This window comes from Aquarana catesbeiana, linkage group LG02, assembly GCF_042186555.1.
Source record: "Aquarana catesbeiana isolate 2022-GZ linkage group LG02, ASM4218655v1, whole genome shotgun sequence".
Classification (NCBI taxonomy): Eukaryota; Metazoa; Chordata; class Amphibia; order Anura; family Ranidae; genus Aquarana; species Aquarana catesbeiana.
The window spans coordinates 701114013-701132180 of record NC_133325.1 but is presented as its reverse complement, the minus strand read 5'-3'; the positions used below and the strand labels follow the sequence as shown (position 1 = coordinate 701132180).

General features: G+C 46.3%; 2 protein-coding genes across 3 annotated transcripts in view; both read right to left on the bottom strand.

Annotated features, from left to right (window-relative positions):
- SPATA22 (spermatogenesis associated 22) overlaps positions 1–11986 on the bottom strand; it is a 39887-nt gene extending 27901 nt beyond the window's left edge. The window contains exon 1 of the mRNA XM_073614369.1: positions 11875–11986. Within this exon, the coding sequence (XP_073470470.1) occupies positions 11875–11986 (112 nt within the window). The remainder of the gene's footprint in view (positions 1–11874) is intronic.
- A 1953-nt stretch (positions 11987–13939) lies between these two features.
- The window catches only part of LOC141129114 (transient receptor potential cation channel subfamily V member 3-like), a 103060-nt gene continuing 98831 nt past the window's right edge, over positions 13940–18168 (bottom strand). For both annotated transcript variants that reach the window (XM_073616917.1, XM_073616918.1), the window contains one exon: positions 13940–16896. In XM_073616917.1, the coding sequence (XP_073473018.1) occupies positions 16802–16896 (95 nt within the window). In that variant the 3' untranslated portion in view covers positions 13940–16801. The remainder of the gene's footprint in view (positions 16897–18168) is intronic.

The following is an 18168-nucleotide window of genomic DNA, read 5'->3' as shown; positions in this document are numbered from 1 at the left end:
CACACATCTCAGGAGGGGTTTTATCCCACTCCTCCTTGCAGATCCTCTCCAAGCCATTATAGAGGAAGTAAACCTTCCTGTATTCTTTGAACATATAGGTAAGCCTAGAATAAGGCTTACCTGTAGGAACTATAAATATCTCCTAAATATCTCCTGCGCCGTTTAGGAGGTATTTACTGTATACTGATGCGCTCTGAAGGAACAGCCACCCGTGACGTTTCTTCAATAGCCTGTGCCATAACCGATGGACCTGGCCAGTCACACAGCCAGAGTCCGCGGGCCCCGGAAGGAGGGCAGGCGAAGATGGATGCGGCCTCGAGCGGGGACGACGAGGGCTTTGTTTGCCGGCTCCCGAAGCCAATCTATCCCTCGGCTGTTGGGTGCTGCCGCCGCCATCTTCGGTAAGGCTTCACTTCCTGGTTCCCTACTGCGCATGCGCGTCTCGCTATCCCACCGGTCCCTGCTGTCTTCTGGGACCTGTGTGTCTCCCAGAAGACAGTGGGAGGGGGAAGGAGAAGGCGCCGGAAGTGGCGTAGATACCCGCAGGTGGCTCGGGTATCTATGCCCGGAAGTGGGAGCAAAACACCTGTATTAGACAGGTATCTGCTCCCCCCTCCCCCTGAAAGGTGCCAAATGTGACACCGGAGGGGGGAGGAACCGGAAAAGCGGAAGTTCCATTTTTGGGTGGAACTCCACTTTAAGAGTTTCATTTTGTATGCAATCAGGCAGGCCCTTGCACTACATAGTTTTGGTAAATTTGAAGCCAAAAATCTGCAGAAAATCTAATAGAGTATGAATGGAGTCTAAGAGAGAGCTCCTAATCTCAGCTCGTTACCTGTATAGAAGACACCTGGGAGCCAGAAATCTTACTGATTGATAGCGGATCAAATACAGTGGAACCTTGGATTACGAGCATAATTCCTTCCAGAAGAATGCATGTAATCCAAAGCACTTGTATATCAAAGCGAGTTTCCCCATAGAAGTCAATGGAAACTCAGAGAGTGTTTCCGAGTGGCTCCGAGTGCATCCTAGCGGCTCTGAATGTTACCGGCGCCCCCACACATCTGGCCAAATTTGGTACTGCACACCGCAGAGGCTTGAATCCTACTAGTTTTGCAAGACAACGCTCGCAAACCGAGTTAGGATTTAAAAAAATAATAGCTCAGATTGCGAAACGCTCATTAAGCCCGTTACTCGCAATTCGAGGTATTACTGTTCTTATTTCACTCAGTAAAATGCAAATCAATTTATAACTTTTTTTTAATGCGTTTTTCTGGATATTTTTGTTATTCTGTCTCTCACTGTTAAAATAAACCTACCATTACAATTATAGACTGATCATTTCTTCCTCAGTTGGCAAACTTACAAAATCAGCAGGGGATTAAATACTTTTTTTTCCCTCACTGTATAGGCGACTTAAAGTTGCAGCAACTTCAAAGTAGTTCATGCACTACTTTGATCCGACTTTCATGCAACTTGAGGGCAATAGACTTCAATGTTAACCCTCAGAAGTTGATTGAAAGTCATACCTGAATGTTATACAATGCAACAGTTGTCCATTATCACTGGTCAAAGCCATATCCAAGTTGCACCCATCCAAAGTTGCGTCCAAGTTGCATCAAAGTTGCACTCCAAAGTCGTTCACCCTGCCCATACATGGTTCGAATCTCGGAGGGTCCCTGCTGAACCGGGTGAGATTCAAGCTGTCAATGGCCGGCTTAAGGCCTCATGCACACTGGATATTTTTAATACTGCTGTTGGGGACACCTGGTGTATTTTTTTTTTTTTGTCTCCAAACAACCCCTATATGATAACCTATTTGTCCATGCACACATAGGTGCTTAGAGACCTTTAGAGGCAGAACCCTTCCTCAGTGCGGCCGGGAGCAGCAGCATCTTGGCAGAGAAAAGGTTAGATGTGTGAAAACGTGTCCGAACGTGCGTTAATGCATTTAGCACTCAATCGTTAATTAATTTCAATTACCAGAATAAATTATAATTCTGGCCAATGAAATGAATTGAGGCCCAAGTGCTTGATGTGTCTAAACATATTGCACGTGTTTACAAGCGTCAAGCATTTTTTCTGCTAAAACACCTCTGCCAGGAGGAAAGGCCAAAGCATCCAGTGTGCATGAGGCCTAAAAGTTCCCAGCACCTCTTTAACCTCTTGGCATCCGCGCTATAGCCGAATGACAGGCACAGCGTGGACCTCCCCTGTGCACGCGCCCCTGTGATCACCGAGTCACTGAGACTCGAGTGATCACCGATCCTAATAAAGGGCAGGTCCCGGCCCCTTACCATGTGATCAGCTGTCAGCCAATGACAGCTGATCACATGATGTAAACAAAAGCTTGGTAATCATTTATTTTTCTCCTCACGCTGACGGCGTGAGGAGAAAAAAAAGCTGATTAACGGCTCATCTGCAAGGGACATCGGTCCCGAAGAGGAAGAGGCACATCTACCTCACATGTGCCACCTGCCATTGCCACCTAACAGTGCTCACAGTGCCACCTATCAATGCCAATGGGTGCCACCTATCAATGCCCACAAGTGCCACCTGCCGATGCCCACAAGTGCCACCTATCAATGCCCACAAGTGCCACCTATCAATGCCCACCAGTGGTGCCAATCAGTGCCACCTAGCAGTGCTGCCTATCAGTGTAACTGATCAGTGCCCATTATTGCCACCCATCAGTGCCTATCACTGCCACCCATCAGTGCCCATCACTGCCACCTATCGGTGCCCATCAGTGCCGCCTCATCAGTGCCGCCTCATCAGTGCCGCCTCATCAGCGTACATCAATGAAGGAGAAAAATTACCTGTTTTAAAAATTTTATAACAAAATATTTAAAAAAATAATAATTTTTTTAAAAATTCGGTCTTTTTACATTTGTTTAACAAAAAATAAAAACCACAGAGGTTATCAACTACCGCCAAAAGAAAGCTCTATTTGTGGGAAAAAAAATGATAAAAATTTAGTTTGGGTGCAGTGTTGCATAACCGTGCAATTTTCATTCAAAGTGCGTCAGCGCTAAAAGCTGAAAACTGGTCTGGGTAGGAGGGGGGTTTAAGTGCCCAGTAAGCAAGTGGTTAAGTATGTTGTACTGGGGTGCAGCTCCTAAAGTGATGGGGGTGCACAAGGCGCTCAGCCCCAGGCCAATCAAATTGAGATGAGTGGCTATGTCCATACAGATGCTGCATCTCCATAGACGTACATAAGATGCCTGCATGAACAATTGATCACATAAACACACGACTGATTCAGGGTGTACAAGCCTCAGTGCCCGTGTGAATGAAGCTTTAGATTCATTGCGTTTTAGGTGTCTGCTTACTGCATCTTTCATGCGCTTCCCTTAAAACACACATGATACTGATAATGATAATGCACCTAAAGCTCAAGTAAAACACACCGCACAAATACGACGTGAGCCTTAGGGCTTGTTGACAAGTGCGATACGCCCTGCTGCTCCTCTCAAAAACGATCCCCACTCAAAACGCTTTTCTGGTGTTTGACAGGCACCTGATGTAACCTTATAATTACCCCAATAACTTCCGTCCTACCGAGCCGCAATTGGGCTCATTGTACGTGGTTGTGGAGCAGTTCCAGTACAGCCACATAGAACTACATGAGTTGCATTCGGTGGCGGCACTGCTTGCCAAAGGTAACACATTGTTTAAGTTTTTCCGCAGGAGCGGCATGTGTAGCAGACGTGCGGGGTGCTAGGAATGTGTAGCTGCCCTGTGGGTGTGTTTTCCAAAAAGGGTCTGTGCTCCCCACAGGTACAGCAGCCCATTTAAATGAATGAAACGCACCCTCACAGAGACACAAGTATGTGACCCTGGCCTTAGGGGGGCCACACTGAGGCCAATGGGAGTAGAAAATGCCCCTTCACTAAATATGCCCCATCACTGGTGTCAGTGAGAGGAATGGTGCCCCATCATTGGTGTCACTGGGAGGAATAGTGCCCCATCGTTGGTGTCAGTGAGAGGAATAGTATCCCATCACTGGTGTCAGTGAGAGGAATAGTATCCCATCACTGGTATTAGTGGGAGGAATAGTGCCCCATCATCTGTTTCAGTGGTATACTTGCCAACTGTCCCGAATTTCCTGGGACATTCCCAGGATTTAGACCGATTTAAGCATTTCCCGGGAAATGTCCTGGGAAATCCGTTTTTTCGCCGCCGCTAGAGGTCCGCGGCCAGCAATGTCTCCACCCGCAGCCATTTTACAGAAGACCAGAAGAAGTAACGCCAAGAACAAACAAGAGGCGGAGCCGGCCGCGTGGCTGACAACGGAAATTGAGCTGCGGTGCCGCAGCTCAATTTCTATTGTAGCCACCCGGCTGGCTCCACCTCTATTTTGTTCCCCCTCGGCCTGTTACTTCTGGGATACCTGATGTAAAGGGGGCTCCACTGGGGGATACCTGATGTAAAGGGGGGGATACCTGATGTAAAGGGGGCTCCACTGGGGGGGATACCTGATGTAAAGGGAGCTCCACTGGGGGGGGATACCTGATGTAAGGGGGATACCTGATGAAAAGGGGGCTCCACTGAGAGGACACCTGATGTGAAAGGGGGCTCCACCTGATTTAAAGGGGGCTCCACTGGGGGATACCTGATGTAAAGGGGGCTCCACAGGGGGGATACCTGATGTAAGAGGGGGATACCTGATGTAAAGGGGCTACACTGGGGGGACACCTGATGTAAAGGAGGCTCCACTGGGGGGACACCTGATGTAAAGGGGGCTCCACTGGGGGATACCTGATGTAAAGGGGGGCTCCACTGGGGGATACCTGATGTAAGGGTGGGATCCACTGGGGGATACCTGATGTAAGGGGGGGCTTCACTGGGGTTACCTGATGTAAAGGGGGGGCTCCACTGGGGATACCTGATGTAAAAGGGGGCTCCACTGGGGGGACACCTAATGTAACGGGGCTCAACTGAGGGATACCTGATGTAAGGGGAGGCTCCACTGGGGAGGATACCTGATGTAAAGGGGGCTCCACTGAGTGGACTCCTGATGTGAAGGGGGCTCCACTGGGGGTACACCTGATTTAAAGGGGGCTCTACCTGATGTAAAGGGGGCTCCACGGGGGGGATACCTGATGTAAGGGGGATACCTGATGTAAAGGGTCTACACTGGGGGGACACCTGATGTAAAGGGGGCTCCACTGGGGGGGACAAATGATGTAAAGGGAGCTCCACTGAGGGATACCTGATGTAAAGGGGGGCTCCACTGGGAGGATACCTGATGTAAGGGGGGGCTCCACTGGGGGATACCTGATGTAAGGGGGGCTCCACTGGGGTTACCTGATGTAAAGGGAGGGCTCCACTGGGGATACCTGATGTAAAAGGGCGCTCCACTGGGGGGATACCTAATGTAAGGGGGCTCAACTGGGGGATACCTGATGTAAGGGGGGCTCCACTGGGGTTACCTGATGTAAAGGGGGGGCTCCACTGGGGGACACCCCTGGGGGATACCTGATGTAAGGGGGACACCTGATGTAAGGGGGACACCGCTGAGGGATATCTGATGTAAAGGGGACACCACTGGGGGATACAGTGGGGACGGAAAGTATTCAGACCCCTTAAATTTTTTCACTCTTTGTTATATTGCAGCCATTTGCTACAATCATTTAAGTTCATTTTTTCCTCATTAATGTACACACAGCACCCCATATTGACAGTAAAACACAGAATTGTTGAAATTTTTGCAGATTTGTTTAAAAAGAAAAACTGAAATATCACATGGTAATAAGTATTCAGACCCTTTGCTCAGTATTTAGAAGAAGCCCCTGTTGATCTAATACAGCCATGAGTCTTTTAGGGAAAAATGCAACAAGTTTTTCACACCTGGATTTGGGGATCCTCTGCCATTCCTCCTTGCAGATCCTCTCCAGTTCTGTCAGGTTGGATGGTAAACGTTGGTGGACAGCCATTTTTAGGTCTCTCCAGAGATGCTCAATTGGGTTTAAGTCAGGGCTTCGGTTGGGCCATTCAAGAACAGTCACGGAGTTGTTGTGAAGCCACTCCTTCGTTATTTTAGCTGTGTGCTTAGGGTCATTGTCTTGTTTGAAGGTAAACCTTCGGCCCAGTCTGAGGTCCTGAGCACTCTGGAGAAGGTTTTCGTAAAGGATATCTCTGTACTTGGCCGCAATCATCTTTCCCTCGATTGCAACCAGTCGTCCTGTCCCTGCAGCTGAAAAACACCCCCACAGCATGATGCTGCCACCACCATGCTTCACTGTTGGGACTGTAATGAACAGGTGATGAGCAGTGCCTGGTTTTCTTCACACATACCGCTTAGAATTAAGGCCAAAAAGTTCTATCGTGGTCTCATCAGACCAGAGAATCTTATTTCTCACCATCTTGGAGTCCTTCAGGTGTTTTTTAGCAAACTCCATGCAGGCTTTCATGTGTCTTGCACTGAGGAGAGGCTTCCGTCGGGCCACTCTGCCATAAAGCCCCAACTGGTGGAGGGCTGCAGTGATGGTTGACTTTCTACAACTTTCTCCCATCTCCCAACTGCATCTCTGGAGCTCAGCCACAGTGATCTTTGGGTTCTTCTTTAACTTTCTCATCAAGGCTCTTCTCCCCAGATAGCTCAGTTTGGCCGGACGGCCAGCTCTAGGAAGGGTTCTGGTCATCCCAAACGTCTTCCATTTAAGGATTATGGAGGCCACTGTGCTCTTAGGAACCTTAAGTGCAGCAGAAATTTTTTAGTAACCTTGGCCAGATCTGTGCCTTGCCACAATTCTGTCTCTGAGCTCTTCAGGCAGTTCCTTTGGCCTCATGATTCTCATTTGCTCTGACATGCACTGTGAGCTGTAAGGTTTTATATAGACAGGTGTGTAGCTTTCCTAATCAAGTCCAATCAGTATAATCAAACACAGCTGGACTCAAATGAAGGTGTAGAACCATTTCAAGGATGATCAGAAGAAATGGACAGCACCTGAGGTAAATATATGAGTGTCACAGCAAAGGGTCTGAATACTTAGGACCATGTGATATTTCAGTTTTTCTTTTTTAATAAATCTGCAAAAATGTCAACAATTCTGTGTTTTTCTGTCAATATGGGGTGCTGTGTGTACATTAATGAGGAAAAAAATAAACTTAAATGATTTTAGCAAATGGCTGCAATATAACAAAGAGTTATACTTTCCGTCCCCATTGTACCTGATGTAAAGGGGGCTCCACTGGGGGACACCTGATGTGAGGTGGGCTCCACTGGGAGATTCCTGATGTAAGGGGGACACCGCTGGGGGATACCTGATGTAAGGGCGACACCTGATGTAAAGGGGGCTCCAATGGGGGACACCGGATGTAAGGGGGACACCTGATGTAAAGGGGGCGCCACTGGGGGACACCTGATGTAAAGGGGGCTCCACTGGGGGGACACCTGATGTAAACGGGGCTCCACCAGATGTAAGGGGGACACCACTGGGAACGCCTGGTGTAAAGAGGGACTCTACTGGGAATACCTGATGTAAAGAGGGACTCCGCTGGGGACACCTGATGTAAGGAGGGAATCCGGTGAGGACACCTGATGTAAGAAGAGACACCCTGTCGGGGACACCTGATATAAGGAGAGACTCCGCTGGAGACACCTGGTGTAAGGAGGGACTATGCTGGGGACACCTGATGTAAGGAGGGACTCCGCTGGGGACACCTGATGTAAGAGGGGACTCCGCTGGGGTCACCTGACGTAAGGAGAGACTCTGCTGGGGACACCTGGTGTAAGGAGGGACTCCGCTGGGGACACCTGATGTAAGGAGGGACTCCGCTTGGGACACCTGATGTAACAAGGGACTCCGCTGGGGACACCTGATGTAAGGAGACTCCGCTGGGGACACCTTATGGCATCTGGTGGCAGGCAACATGGCAAGTGACACGCTCAGGGCTCCCACTGATTCTACATTATGGTGAGTTGAACCATTTAATTTTATATTACAATTTAATAATAGTAATAATGCGCTTCAATCATCCTGACACCATAACAACCATGGTGCCGGGATGATTGAAGCACTAACACCAGGTGTTTGGAGTATCTTTATCTGATTGTTAAACTTTTTGAAATACACATATTTCTATTGTGGTGTAGGATCTGGGCCTGCTGTCCCTCCATCCCTCTCTCTCTCCCTTTGTTTCTCCCTCCATCCCACACTCTAACCACACCCCCTTGAGTCACGCCCAATATTTAGCTTAAACCACGGCCATTTTTGCCGTAGCAAAAACACGTCATGTCGCACTTTTCTTTTCCCGCTCCATCACAACTACAAACGAATGCCCCCCCCCTAATTATTAGACTCCGCCTGCCGACAAAAAATGTGACCCTATAATTTTTTTTTACATTGTTGGTAACTATGCAGTGGGAGGGATATTGCCCCCGTGTTGGTGTCAGTGGAAGAAATAGTGCCCCATTGTTGGTGTCAGTGGAAGAAATAGTGCCCCATTGTTGGTGTCAGTGGAAGAAATAGTGCCCCATTGTTGGTGTCAGTGGGAGGAATAGTGCCCCATTGTTGGTGTCAGTGGGAGGAATAGTGCCCCCTTGGTGTCAGTGAAAGGCATGGTGCCCCATTGTTGGTGTCAGTGGGAGGAATAGAGCCCCATTGTTGGTGTCAGTGGGAGGCATGGTGCCCGGCTCCATTGTTGGTGTCAGTGGGAGGCATGGTGCCCCATTGTTGGTGTCAGTGGGAGGAATAGAGCCCCATTGTTGGTGTCAGTGGGAGGCATGGTGCCCGGCTCCATTGTTGGTGTCAGTGGGAGGCATGGTACCTGGCTCCATTGTTGGTGTCAGTGGGAGGAATAGTGCCCCATTGTTGCTCAGTGAAAGGCATGGTGCCCCATCATTGAACATTACCCCAAGCACCACATAAAGGCAAGGAATGGGCCACACCTGGCCCTCAGAGTGCCGTTTGGAGCCCACTACCCTATAACACGCCCTCCTCCAAGTCACTCAGAGAAGGTCAGCTTGTACATGGTGTGTGTCTTCTCCTCACACCATGAGGTAAATGTACAATCCTAACTATTAGGAGAGGTTGTAGCTCGGCTCTCTCCTTCCTTTCTGCACACTGATGATCTCCGTCACCTGGGAAGCTTCTCTTCATCTTTACTTCTCCGCCTCCCCCGAGGTCATGTGATACCGCTCAGCCTCCTCCACCCGGAGCTCCGCTTCCCGCTCCAATCTGTAGAACTGCGCGCGGGATTTGTCTTTTTCCTGATGCAGCCAATCAGAATCGAGTTGTGCGGGCGCGTGCTGCGGCACAGGTTGTCCCCGCGGAGGGGATGTGAGGGGAGAGAAGCCAGTGTGAGGAGATAATAGAACGTTCACTTTCAGATGTCTTTTGTGGTGTCTGATCTCTGCTTGTGTGACAGCAGACCATATAAGAGAGCAGACCATATAAGAGAGCATATGAGAACATTTCCAACAGTAATAAGAGAGCTCCCTCACGTTATGTAGTTGCATGGGAAAAGAAAGCAAAGTCCCACAAAAAACAATCATTTTCTGTGTACCCGTTCCCACCGTAAGGCAAGGTTCACATTTGTGCCGTTGGTTACAGCTGCACGACTGCACCAGTTCCCACACCCAAATTCACCTGCAGGCAAAAAAGCACTGCAGTTTATTAGATGCGTGAGGGTGACAATAATCCTAATGGCACCCCCAGGCACTGGAAACCACAAGCCCCCCCCCCCCCGCAATGAGAACTGCACTGCATATTAGGTTTCCATGTGGTCTAGGACTCTAGGGTTGCCACCTGGTCGGGTTTTACCCAGACAATCCAGGTTTTGAATCATGTATCTGGATTTCAGGCGGACTGAAACCCGGACACATTATTCAGACCGGGCTGTGGTTCCCCAAGTAACCACGATGCAGGCGGCTGTCTGGGGGCAGGTTTGGCATTGCTGGGGTGCAGGGTGATGATGTCAGCAAGAGCAATTTAGCCATGCACATCGCATTACTACTCTCCTTGGGGCATCCAAAGGTGTCCCAGGTCGCTAAAGTGCTCGGGTTTGGCTTGAAGAAAAGGTGGCAACCCTAATGTGGGCTGCGGTTTCAGAAAAGGTGCCGAGACCTCGTCACTGCATGTTCAGGAGGCTCAGCAGCCCATTGAATGAATTGCTGTGTCCGCGTTCACGGTGCTGCACAAGTTTGAACCTAGCCTAAGGCCTTGTTTACATGAGCCATAGATATGCATACCCCTGTGCACGGCTATGTTTACCCGCACAAGGATGCACAGGTGTTCCGTATATATCCCGTGCAAGCAGTCCCAGTCATGTCAATTGGGATGCAATGGCTGCATGGACACCGCTACACCCAATCTGACATCCATGTGGGTGTACAGCCACTACACAACATACACCAGTAAACACGTATTGTAGCACACGGACTGGTGTTATTGTGTTATTGAGCCCTTCAGATTTCCTGGTCCCTAGAAGCTGTGTACAAAATCTTGGTGTGTATAAAATACTGGAAGATATTTTTATTGTGTATTATACAGTATATGTATTTCACAAAAATACATCATTACAGCCTTCTCTACGCACCCCAAAATTTCAGCTATTGCCAATTTTTTACCAGCACCCACTTCCCCAGAATGCCATATGTATACCTGGGGAAGATCAGGCTGGAATAAGGAATAACTCGGCATGCATTGCATTTAGCGTACCTTATGTGTGTTTCTTTTAATGCATTACTTTGATGTGCTTTCTCTACAATAGAAGCCAAAATACCCTAATCCTGTGACACATTGTAGCATGCTGCAGACATCCCAACCTGCAAAAACTAATTTCAGGGAGGGGGAGGGGGTTAGGGCAGTGGACAGCAATGGTAGGGCAGGGGGGAGTGGTGTCAGTAGGTTTTTGTTTTTTTTTACAATTTAATTTTTTAGAATTTTTTTACTATTTAATTTTTTTTTTTGCATCTTTTTACCTTAATGCAGGGAATGCATTAAAGTGGAGTTCCACCCAAAAGTGGAAGCTCTGCTTATCTGCCTCCTCCCTCTCTCTGGTGCCACATTTGACACCTTTCGGGGGGAGCAGGTACCTGTTTTTGACAAGTTCCCTTCCCCACTTCTGAGAGATCTGCCCGCGGTAAGATCACTCTGACATTCGCCCCCTTCCCCCACTGCCGGACCCATTCATAAAGCGCAGGGCGCTCCGCGCATGCGCAGTTGGGAACAGGCTGTGAAGCCGCAAGGCTTCACTGCCTGTCTCCCTTGCAATCAATGGCGGCGGCAGCACCTGAGGAAACCCATGGAAACGAAGGCTGGGGTGCCGACATCGCTGGATTCGTGTCCTAATATTAAAGGGGTTTTTTTAAATAACAAACCTGGTATACTTACCTCCACTGTGCAGTTCGTTTTGCACAGAGTGGCCTCAATCTACCTCTACTGGGGTCCCCCGGCGGTGCTGGTAGCTCCTCCCTACATCCACGTTGGAGAAGCGCTCTCCTTGGTGGACACCCGTGCGGGCGCGCTCCCTAGTCCTGCTTTTGCATGTATTCACACACAAAGCAGGACTCGGCACCGGCAGCCGCATCATTGGATTGATTGAAAGCAGCGGGAGCCAATGGTGTGCTCTTTCCCAGCCAGAGAAAGACATCGTTCAGTTTAGTAAAACGGGGGCTGCAGCACTACAGAAGGTTTTTCACCTTAATGCACAGAATGCATTAAGGTGAAAAACCATGAGGGTTTACAGCCCCTTTAAAAGTCAGCAGCTATAGTATGTGTAGCCTCTGACTTTTCATTTTTTGCTGGGGGGGTAGAACTCCGCTTTAAGGTAAAAAAACTGTTAGACTTTAGAACGACTTTAAAGTTGACCCATTTTAAACAAAAAGAACAGAAGACAACCTAAAACATAGATAAGTATTCTTACCTACCTCCATGCTACCTCTTCTTCTCCTTCTGTCCTTTTCATGGGGCCTCTCTGCTGCCTGTGTCCTTACTCCATTTTGGAAATCCTTTCCCGGGTCAGCTCGCAATATCATCGTAGTGCGCATGTGTGGGATGGAGCACATATAACAACATGCATCTTGTCTCACACATGCGCAGTAAGACATTAAAAAAATAATAATTATTTAAACAGATGACTGTAATGATGCATGCGTGAGATGAGCCAAGTGACGTCATGCGCTCCATCTTATACATGTATGTAGTAAAACAGTGCTGTGAACTTTCACAGATTAGATGTGAGATCTCCCTGATGGCAAAGGTGATGAGGTTGCTCTCCCAGGGACTATCAGTGAGGCCAGGACTATGTCATCAGTGCCTTAAAGTGGGGTTCCACCCCAAAAAAAAAAAAAAATACATGAAAAATCCTAAAAAAAAATACAAAAAAAATGTGGATATTTTTTTTTTTTACTCACCTCTAAATGCCTGTTGCTAGGGGGTCCCTCGTAGTCTGCCTCTTTCAGTGCCTGGGCTGGTGACATCACTTCCACCTCGGCACAGGAAGGGCTCGGCTCTGCTCCCTCCCTCCTGTCAATCATCTGGGACCCATTACAGGTCCCAGGTGACTGAGCGGCCAATCACGGCGCGCGGCGCTGCTCGCGCATGCGCAGTGGGTGCCAGGCTGTGAAGCCACAGCCCGGCGCCCACAGTTGCAATACCGGTGCCGCTGAACGGAGGGGGAGACGAGCGGGTCTTCGATCCCCCGCATCGCTGGACCCTGGGACAGGTAAGTGTCCAATTAAAAGTCAGCAGCTGCAGTGTTTGTAGCTGCTGACTTTTATTTATTTATTTTTTTTGACTGGCCCTCCTCTTTAAGGCCCGATTCTTCCCATGCGGGTTAGTGCGGTGTGATTTGAGCCCATTGATTTTGAATGGGCTCAAATCGTACTGCATACCTCCCAACATTTTGAGATGGGAATGAGGGACACCTACTAGCAAACATATATAGGCATAGGACACACCCCCTGCCCCTCCCCCTTCAGCCCGTGTTCACACTACAACGGGCTGCGGATCGCACAGGAGCGCTGTGCGTCCCTGTTCCCCGTTTCAGGGACGAATCAAGGCCGATTCTATGCCTGAATTCGGCCCTAGAACGGAGCCAAAGACGCACAGCGTTTTTGTGCAGTGCGCTCCGCAGCCGCCACGGAGATATGTGAACCGGCTCTTTAGGGAGCCAGTCACATTCTGCTGCTATGCAAATTCGCATAGGTGTGAACCCGGGCTAAAAGGGAATTAACCAAAAAGAAGTTAATTAAATCCACAAGAGCTTTTTTTTACCACTACTATTCCTTTATATTGGCTTTAAATTTTTACAAATGCGGCAATTTAGAAATTGGATCAAAGGTTTAGCACTGGGAAACAATTTTTGAAAGATAAAAAGTGCATTATATATACAACTATAAGGACCAGACCAAAATGAGGGACAAATGAGGAGTAAAGAGGGACAGAGGGACATTGCTCCAAATCAGGGACAGTCCCTCAAAATCAGGGACAGTTGGGAGCTATGGTACTGCACCACAACAAAAGTAGTGCTTGCACTACTTTTAGAAACAAACTCACTGCAACCAGATTACATGGTACTTCTGGACGATGTGATCCAGTGCAGGCAAACACACTGCGTTTCTGCAGTGCGCTTCAAACACGGTGCACACAACTCCCGCACCGTGTTCTAGTGTGAACGGGGCCTTAGGGGAGCCAGGTAGTGGACAGGCAAGTAATCAAAAAAAACAGTTAGATGATTACACATTGGCATGAGGAAATGCACGCTTATGTGAATTTCAGTAAAATAGGGTAAAGGTCAGCTTTAAAAGTCAGCCATGACTGAGTTTGCTTGTTATATGACTATCATGTTAAACCTGGGGCTAACAACCAGCGCAGACCGGCATTTAGCATTTTCAGAAAAAAGGTCTGCCTTTTTCTTACTTCTCATGATAGGTTCACTTTAAGCAGGGAGGATAAGTGATTGCAGTAAAATACAGTGATCCATCCAGTGGGTTATCTACGTATCTCTTTATTTCACTCAAAAAAAAGGGAAGAAAACAATATAAAAGCATGGAAGTCATATAAAAAATACACTACAGTACAAAAAGTGCAATAATAGCTATATGATCACTATATAGATACACTATGGGGCATATTTACAAATATTTGCTAGCTGAATGTCACAAGCATTCACGCAGCCGTCACAAATTATCCCTGTATTTTATCTAATATGTTTATTTCCTATGATCATCAGCTCCACAGCTCTAGTGGCCATATTGTGGTATTTTCCAGATTGGAGTATTTCAGGAAAACACTGCATTATGGTCAATAGATGGAGCTGAGGATCATAAAAATATTAGGCAAAACTCAGTAATGACTCATCGATGACGGCTATGCAAATGCTTGTGACATTTGTCCAGCTACTTTTTATTTTTTTAAATAGACCCCCTATATTGTACCTTTACATATCTAAGCTATGTATGTGTATCAGTATTATGCACAGTATCACAGTCTCAGGAATATAGGTATATTTACATAATTTTTGCAGTAATCAAAACAATTAATACTGTATATTAATGGTTGCATTGGGGTTGTAATTTAGCACCTTCAGGCCTCAGTGCCTCATTGATCCAGTAATAACGGAAATTTGCTACAGTTTCTGAGTCATCACCAGAATGTTTTACAGGTTGGCCTGTTGGGGGATGATTGTAAACAAAGTGTTGTAAACAAAGTGTTGACCCAATGCGTATGCAGCTAGGAGCTTGACATTTGACCTCATCCCACGGCCATTGCTTACTGCATGACGGTAAGCCGTTGTATTTGTCTCAAGTTGATAATAGCTGGCATGGCTTCAAGTACCTTTTATGTAAGTGTGATTGCTTATGTTTTAAAATTAATAAACACGTTCTTAGACAGAGAGCACCAGACACAGTATCTTCTGTTTTACATTGCCGTGATCCTGTGAATGCATCTGTGAAGGAGAGAGCCGGGTAAAGAGAACGGAAGGATAACACGCTATACAGATTTGATTACACCCTAAAGGGGAACAGAGAGTTGTGACTTACTGGTAAAACAGGAGTCATAACGGGAGGTGAGCAGCCAGAGAGCACAGGTGGGGGATTGCACTTTATGTGTATTTTTTTGTGATATTTGCACAGAGATGCAAGATGATGATTTATGGACATTTCCAAGATATTTAGTCAAGAATATTTGGCACGTTTCTATACTTTATGGACATTTTAGATTGATTGAAAGGATTAGGCCCCTTTCACACTTGTGCGACTTGTCCTCAACTTGGGACTGCAAAGTTGCATGACAAGTCGTACCTTGTGATTTCCAATGAGTACCATTCATATCTGTGCAACCTCAAGTCACAGCTACTTCAAAGTAGTCCCTGCATGCTTTGGTCTGAATTTAATGCAACTTGAGGTCCATAGACCTCAAGATTACACAGGCATTGCTTCAAGTCGTGTCAAAGTTGCGGCAAAATCGCGTCAAAGTCACACGACTTTCAGGTCGCACAAGTGTGAAAGGGGCCTTACTATGAATTTTTTTGATATGAAGTAAGATTGCACTTGCACTTTACTAAATAATTGTGTGCTGGTGCTGGCAACAATTTATTGCGGATTCACTAATGTGTTTTGCTTTTTTATGATTTTTATTTTTTTCACAATATTCATTCATTTATAATATTTATATTGCACTTTATTACTTGATTGTAGGTTAGCGTATTAAAGGGTTGCGATGATTAAGATGTATACACTATAAGCTGGTTGTAGACCTCACAGCATGAAACATGCAGGTACAATCTTGTGGATTTTTGGCAACTTCAGGCTTTAATGTAATAACAATGTCCTCGCAGGCATGTAATGGATAATTAAGGGGTATCTGGATGTATTTAAATGTTTGCAGTGGTAATTAGTAGTTTGGAGCAGTACACTAAACTTCTTTTTTGGACACCATGTTCTGTGGGTTGTGCATGCAGTGTGTTGTCAATGTATGCTTTTGCCAATCAGAACCATGCATACATTGTGATACCATAACAGTGATGTCATATGTATGGCTATATGAGGTCATGGTGTTCTAGGCTTGGCACCATTTGTAAGTCAGACATGGAGCTGTAAAGAGATTTTATATTAATTTGCATTTTATAGACCTATCCTTTAAGCCTCTCATACTGTTGGTGCAGTGTGGTGTGGTGCGCATAGTTCCACCCAAAAGAATTCAACATTTCCCAGGTATGCCAGTGCATCAATGATATAAACATGGTAGTGCTATAAATATGTAGCCACTGTTTTACTTCAGGAGTCTTTGTGTGTCATATCTGTGCAGAAAGAGACTTTCACTGAAGACTTCTCACAATCTTTATGGAGTCATAGAGGTGTTGGATGTCCATCCATCAATGGAGAGTGTGCACAGTATAACTGCACCACTTGCATCTTTGACAGTTCGACCACAATCTTATGGCAGAATAAAAATTTTTGTTTGAACTCCCTCTTCACCTTTCTCTACACCTCCATCAATGAGGTCTCACTCCTCTTATTGAAAAAAAGCAAATGCAAACCATTGTCTTTGATTCTTCTCCCAGACAGAAATAGATGAGAATCATATTATGGCAGGAACCAGAACACATAGTAATTGGAGCATGAACAGAGAATTGTAAGGTGTAGCTGAAATCAGGTTGGACACATTTTTGAAAAAAGTTCTGTAGCTGCCCATACAATCTGATCTTTGGCAATGTAGAACAGGAAGCCAGGCGTCCTCAAGAGCCATGTACATTGCACAGAAGGTACCCATGCTTGTTACATAAAAAAGTGGCTACATGGTTTCAATGAGAACATTTATCAAAATAATTATTGAGGAGTTTGAATTCAGCCATCTGCACTGTACACCTGAATAGTAATCTGGGACATTTGTTTAGGATGGTCTGGTCCAGCGATGTCACGCAAATCGGAGCAACTGGTTCCTTTTAAAAAGAAGAACACATTATATAAGTACATCGGTCTCTTGTTTCACTTTTGAGCAACATATGTTGCTTCTGCTACAGTACAGAAAAATGTGTTGTACCATGTTTTACTTGAGCTCTCCTATAGATGTTGCAGAGTACTAATGACAATCATTGGCCACAAGAAGAATGCTATCAGGTTTAAAGAAGAACTCTCACAAATGTTTTAAACTTTTATTAAATCCCATGGGATGGCTCCCATTCTGATTTGCGGCCCCATTGCAGAGTAAACGTTCCTCTTCATTTATATGAAAGCTGGCTGTAGCTTCTCCCCAGTGTGAAGCCCAATTTATGAGCAGTGCTGCGTGGCTGTGTGGTATATCTGCAGGTGCCCTGGATGCTTACAAGCAGCCACAAATAAATTACACAGCCACTTATTGCTGAATCATCTTTTAAAATTGTATTTTTATTAAAATTGAGTATAAAGGTAGCACTTCCTGTTCATTCATTATACTGGAAGGTCACTCAGTGCTGCGGCACTGAACTATCTATGACTTCTAAACATACACAGCCTTGGCCGATAGATCACACAGCCCCAAAACAGAGTGAGCTTTCATTTTTATGAATGAAGGATTTGGGCCAGTACTAGGGTTGCCACCTCATCCCTTTAAACCCGAACACATATGAATTACACAGGTTCTGAGGCTAATTTAATGCAGATAAGGCACCAAGCGAGTTTAATTACCACCTTAATCAGCCACAGAACCTGTGTAATTGATATGTGTTCGGTTTTAAAGGGATGAGGTGGCAACCCTAACCAGTACCATGTATGGTTCAGTCCTACAGCACTGATTGTGAATTTTTAAAAGAGAAAGATCACTGAGCACTACAGAGCTGTGTAATTTATCAGCTGAGGCTGTGTATGTTTAGAAGCAGTCATATATACTGTATATAACACATTGCTGCTGTAATCTTTTGAGAATGGTAGCACTGGTCTGGTCTCCAGGATGGCCTCAGCTGTCAGAGAGCAGCACTGTCACTCAGATAGACGGTATGCCTTCTTTCTAGCAGTGTTCTCAGACAGCAGAGGGATAACTGTAGGACAGATATAATGGGACCAAGTGCTACAACTAATGCATAGGCCACTGTATTACTGTACATACAAAGCATAGTATCAATATGTGCTTAATTTACATGGCAATATATTCCTGGCTTATACCAGGAATATATTGCCATGTAAATTAAGCACATATTGATTCTAAGCTTTGTATACACAGTAATACAGTGGCCTGT